Here is a 6,000-nt window from a genome sequence, read left to right as displayed (position 1 = left end):
ATGATGAAAATATACACTCTTCTACATTCTCTAATTGTGTGAACTTGTGGTTTTATTTGAACAATTCAGCAATTTTCTGTCCCCCCCCCCCACCTAGAACCCCCTCAAGGACCATTGAGGATGCAAACTAGTCACCTTTAGGTGACAGTCACCTTTTTGTGACTGATTTCTGAGCGGTTTTGTGTCTGTCTTGGTATCTGTCACCTTTTTCACTCTCCATGAGATTGCACCTCGATGGTCCCTGGACCCCACACTGAGAACCACTGGTCTAAATAGCAGATTGGTGTTTTTGTTCTACAAACATTTCTCAGAGGATGAGCTGCTCAGGAGGCAGAAATAATGTCATTGGTTGAGTCAAACCTCAGATGGCAAACTTGAATGTAAAGAAGGAACTCAGGTCAGAATATAAATGCAATGACTTATTGTTTTCCCATGCATTCCCATGTAAGGTCAGCAGGCTACTTAACTAGCTTACCTAGCTGTAGGCTAGCATTTATAGTTTTAACTTCAGCTGCACTTGTTCACCTAGATAACGCGTTTACGTTTCTTCAGTTAGTAGCATGAAGTGCTAGGCATATAACATTAGCTAGCAGTGGTGGTGTAAAGCAGTGGTTCTCAAAGTGGGGTCTGGGGACCCCCAGGGGTCCTTTAGGTGGTCCCCAGCCAAAAGGGTAATAATTTATTTTCACTAGAATTCCAACCATAAGTAACACAATGACAAGAATGTACAACTATTTTGGGAATAGCCGTGATCCTCCCACATGCTATGTGCTGCCAGTGAAGCTCCCCGCTGTCAGGTGAAAAGAGGCGGCTGGCAACTGCGCATGTGTCGGAGGAAGCATGGTGGAAAAATCAGAAAACATAATCATAATGAAAGAAAAAAAAGAAGACCTTCAGGCACTGAGTCAGCTAGAATGGAGCTCATATGCTGCATTCACGTGCTCCTCAGAAGCTCCTACTTACCACGTAGTAATTACGACATAACACCATTCAAATGGCCTAATGATCCCAACACCAGGCTCCTGCAAAAGGGCCAGGACAGTGGGAGGGTCGTTACAAAAGCTAAAATCTTATCAGATGGGAGACCCTGGGACAAAATCTTAAGCTGTTATTTTTCTCCCTGTCGCTCGATTCAACCCTTTGGAATCGCTCTGTCACTGTGTTTAAATCGCTCCGCAAACCGGGAGCGCACTCGGGCCGAGGTGTTCGGAGAGAGGGAGAGACTATTTGTGCACAATAATTGGCAGCACGCTGATAGATGTGGGCAGGGTGCAGCGAGCTTGAGAAACGAGATCTTCACTGTCAAGAAACAAGCAGCACACAGCTCTAACGTTAGACAGGATGAAAACGCAAACAACACAACGGTGTTTTCCCCCGATGCAAGAATGAATAAATACTCCGGGGTTGCGGCAGCCAATCAGCGTTAAGCAGCAAGCGACTGTTGGCAGCGAAATTCCACTCGAGTTGGGATATTTCATCTCGGGCGACGAGCGAATTTTCGCCCTATCGCTCTGTCGCTGTCACTCGGACGCCCAGCGATTTTTCTCCCGGGCGAATATACGCTCAATCACTCGTTTGCATTGACTTTGTATGTAAACTCGATGCCAGCTAAAAACATTACAGGTCGGTGTGAACGCACCTTTATCAAATAGAGGTTTGTGGTCTAATTTGGTCCTTGATGTGAAAAAGTTTGAGAACCACTGGCCTAAAGGTTAGAGTAGCAAACTTGTGACCAAAAAGTCATTCGTTCAATCTCCGGGATCTGCAGGATAAATCTGGATGGGGAAAGTGAAAAAGCAGTTCTTGCCCCTCCCTCATTACCACCACTGAGCCCTTGAGCAAGGCCCTTAACCCCAACCGCTCCAGTGGAGCTGCTGAGCGGCCAGCAGATCAGACTGTGGTTGTACTGGTCAGCTTCCAGGTGTGAATTTGTGTGTGAATGTGAACAGGGCACTCCTGAAAAAGAGTATATATAAATGTATAAATAAAGGTTTAAAAAACGCCAGCTCCTCTCTCATCTTTTTCACTGGGCTTCAGAAAATAAAAATCATAACCCCATTTAAAATGATTCAGCATCCATGGAATAATGACACCAACTGGATTATCCCAAACCCCGGTCTGCCATGCACTGGCTGTGTCTCAGCGAACCACTATCTCTGAACCCTGCGGTGAAGCGACCACTCTCTTACTGTCTCCCAGCAGGTCCTCAGACATCAGACTGTCCTGGCGGTTGCCCAGGACGAAGGCCAGGAAGGAGAGGATGAGCGCGTCCATGATGCCCATGATGGCCAGGATGTAGGCCCAGCGCACCGAGCAGGCCCCCAGCGTGTACTTGTCCGTCTGCTCGCCGCACATCCGCTTCACCTCGTCGCTGTCCCAGCCATCTGGGTAGATCATGCAGCCCAGAATCAGGCATGTACCTGGGGGACAGAGAGAGAGAGAGGGAGCAGGGGCGTATCTACGGGTGGGCCTGGGTAGGCACACGCCCACCCACTTCTTGCCCTGGCCCACCCAAAAAAAAAAAAAAAAAAAAAAAAAAAAAAATTAAATTGGTTGTTTTCTAGAGGCAAACTTGCTGCTGCATTGCTAGCCAATGGTTTTGTTACTTTTGTAAAAACGCAGGGCACATCATCTCCAGAGTCTAATGCATGACAACACAGACAACTTCATGACATCTAGGAATTTTGTTCTCTCTGTGGATAAATAAACCAGAGGGCGTCTTGTTCAAACTTGAAGCAGCCTCAGTGTTGTTATTTTTTAAACTCACAGCAGTATATGGATCAGTGGTTCTAATTTCTGTATAAAGTAACAGTATACACACAAGTATAAGCATTCATGTATGCAACATTTGGCACCTATATGTAACCTTTTAAGGTTGAGATAATTGTATTATCATTATATGGTCCAAATATTTCAGTAAAGCACTTGAAACACTTGAAATATTCTTGCTTGGGTGGTATCATTCTACTTGAAATGATGGTCAAATGCATTATTTTTAGTAAAATAACACGTCAAATTTTTCGGGCGGCCGGCCTTCGGCCGGCCACCCGAATGGGCCCGGCCTTTGGCCGGGCATCTGCACCCCTTCCTATCCAGGCCCACCCAATTTGATCCAGGCCCACCTATAATTCAATTTCTGCATACGCCCCTGAGAGGGAGGGAACAGTTTTAAGGTTTGCGGTGTGGGTAATTGTCCACCAAGGGAGGAATTTAAGTTGGTTTCAGGATACTGCGTATTTAAAAAAACACCTCTCTTTTTATATATATATACAGTATATATATAGATAGATAGATAGATAGATAGATAGATAGATAGAGATGTGTGTGTGTGTGTGTGTGTGTGTGTGTGTGTGTGTGTGTGTGTATATATATATATACAGTATATATATGTGTGTATGTGTATGTATATATATATACTGTGTTTTTGTGTGTGTATATATATATATATATATACATACATACTGTGTGTAAAAAGTGCACAACATAAGAAATGTGCAATATACAGGATGTAGTGGGATGTTAGTGGAGTGTCAACCCAGCTCAACGCTTTACACAATGCTTTTATTTTCATAAAAGAAAAAAATCTTTATGTAATTTCACATCGTACATAATGCAGAATCAAACTGATGTGAGTTATATGAGGATAGCTTTTTGAGGAGAAATGGATAAAATAATGCTTTATATTGGTGGTTGTTAAAGGTCAGTTTACCCGCCTTTTTATTTACCCTTATATCACTGAATGTGCTCAATATGAAGACACATAAAAACATATATCCACTTTTCATTCATTTCTTGTTCATTCATACATTGTACATTTCTGTGATAGTGAAAGGAAGAGAGACGGGTATTAGCAGACATAAGAGAAGGAAGGAAGGAAAGTGGAGAGAAGAGGAATGAGGTGGCACTGGTATGGAGAGAGAGACAGTGATAATATATATAGTTTCCACATGTCATAACACTCTGGCTGCCTTCATTAGCCTTCTGCTGCATGGCTATTGATGACAGACTGGGCTGTTAGAAAGGACAGTCTGTTAGAGAGGACATTCTGTTAGAGAGGACAGTCTGTTAGAAAGGAGGGGCTGTTAGAAAGGACAGTCTGTTAGAGAGGACAGTCTGTTAGAAAGGAGGGGCTGTTAGAGAGGACAGTCTGTTAGAGAGGACAGTCTGTTAGAAAGGAGGGGCTGTTAGAGAGGACAGTCTATTAGAAAGGAGGGGCTGTTAGAGAGGACAGTCTGTTAGAAAGGAGGGGCTGTTAGAGAGGACAGTCTGTTAGAAAGGAGGGGCTGTTAGAAAGGAGGGGCTGTTAGAGAGGACAGTCTCTTAGAGAGGACAGTCTGTTAGAGAGGACAGTCATCTAACAGGAGCTGGGTGAGTCACGCCTCTTCCTCTGATCTGTTTTTCTGTTGGTCATGAATTAAACTGCAACTGCTCATCCTGCTCACATTTGTACCAATAACTGCGGCAACAAGCTACCTAATAATAACCAGTATTGATGTAAAAGCGCTCTAATCCATATACCACGCCTACATTTCCCAAGAGGCAGCGGGTCTATTGACTTTTTCTGGCAGCCTCCCTGAGTTTGGAGATCAATGTTCTCAGAGGGGGGAAACAAAGGAATAATCCAACATAAAACAGAATTTGGTGTGTTGTTCCTACTGCTGGGTGCTTTTAAATTAATAGTTCACGCAAAAATGAAAAGTCTCTCATCATCTACTCACCATCAATGAAACACAGGTGAAATTTGTCCATAAGACACAGGGAGGTTGTCAGCATGCACAACTTCATACCAGCCTTCTCCAAAAATAACTGTAATCAATGTGGCCCATTTGTTCCAAAAACAAAAATAGCCAAACAATCACAGTGAATAGAAAGACATACACCATTATTTGTTAAATCAGCTGTAGTCACAAATCACGATTTAAAAATTATGTTATAAATATAGGTCTTTTTGGAACTCGTCCGTCCCCCACCTCTCCCCAGACTCAAATATTACGTTGAATCGCTGCACTCCGCATACTACATAAATGAGTCTGTGACACTTCACAGCCACTTCTGGGGTTTGAGGGCGGGTCTAAGGGGGTTGAAACTGAATGAGTGACAGGTCATAGCACCAATGAGAGAGCGGTTCGAAAAATGGGCTGGGCCTCCTTTGTCGTCTGATCGCAAAGTCGTTACTGATTGGGGAAGACTGAATCCACCACTGGCCAATCACTGGCCAAGTGAACGATTTACTTCCGACCCCAGCTGGCTCAGGGAAAGTGTCCCAGACCCAGAGAGAGATCTGCAGCATGCAGTAACGTAGTGTATCAGCGTAAGAACTCTCATGGATCTGGCATTGAGACTAGGTCCCCACTGACTTCAGCTGTTTTATAGAAGGCTGCTGTGGAGTTGTGCTGGCAACTGCCCACGTGTGTTATATGGACACACTTCACCTGTGGTTCAACTGGCATGAGGTAGATTATTACAGAACTTTCATTTTTGGGCGAGCTGTTCCTTTAAGCTCCTACTTTTGAGTTTGGAAGTCACAAATATCTTCCCATTTTTGGTTTAAATTGTACCCAGTGTAGTTTTTCTTATTCTTCTTGTTTGGGTTGTGGTTGTATGTTTTATTGTAGAACAGGCTATGCTGCGTTCTGCTGCAGGGGCAGAATAATGAGGAAAATGCACACCAGGCATGTCGTTTTAATTGATTAAAAAGTTATTGTATTGATAACTTCTATCATCGGGTGTTGACACGGCTCCCATGCTCTCTGCCTCCTGAACGCCACGTCTCAGCAACTCGGCTATCATTTTTTTTAAATCACACGTTCTCAATCATATTTACCGCTTTGTTGGGTCGCTCGTGTGCACTCAGCTTGTAATTACTATATTCCTGTTGTAAGCAGCATTTGATCTTTGGTACAAACATTTTTAGTCTAAATTTGCATACAAGAAAAAGTCTCTGCCAAAGCCTGAAAGACAGGAACCAAGGATCTAATCCGTGATGCTTTCAAGCAAACA

The 6,000-nt window shown here is 43.7% G+C and overlaps 1 protein-coding gene across 1 annotated transcript in view; it reads right to left on the bottom strand.

Annotated features, from left to right (window-relative positions):
* Positions 1–2,139: 2,139 nt before the first annotated feature.
* Positions 2,140–6,000, bottom strand: part of lhfpl3 (LHFPL tetraspan subfamily member 3) — a gene marked incomplete at both ends in the record, with an annotated part of 83,091 nt that continues 79,230 nt past the window's right edge. Inside the window, one exon of the mRNA XM_083662525.1 lies at positions 2,140–2,420. Coding sequence (XP_083518651.1) covers positions 2,140–2,420 — 281 coding nt within the window. The remainder of the gene's footprint in view (positions 2,421–6,000) is intronic.

Source organism: Poromitra crassiceps, assembly GCF_964638095.1.
Source record: "Poromitra crassiceps genome assembly, chromosome: 2".
NCBI lineage: Eukaryota > Metazoa > Chordata > Actinopteri > Beryciformes > Melamphaidae > Poromitra > Poromitra crassiceps.
The sequence above is the reverse complement of the archived record's forward strand: the minus strand, read 5'-3'. Positions and strand labels throughout refer to the sequence as shown.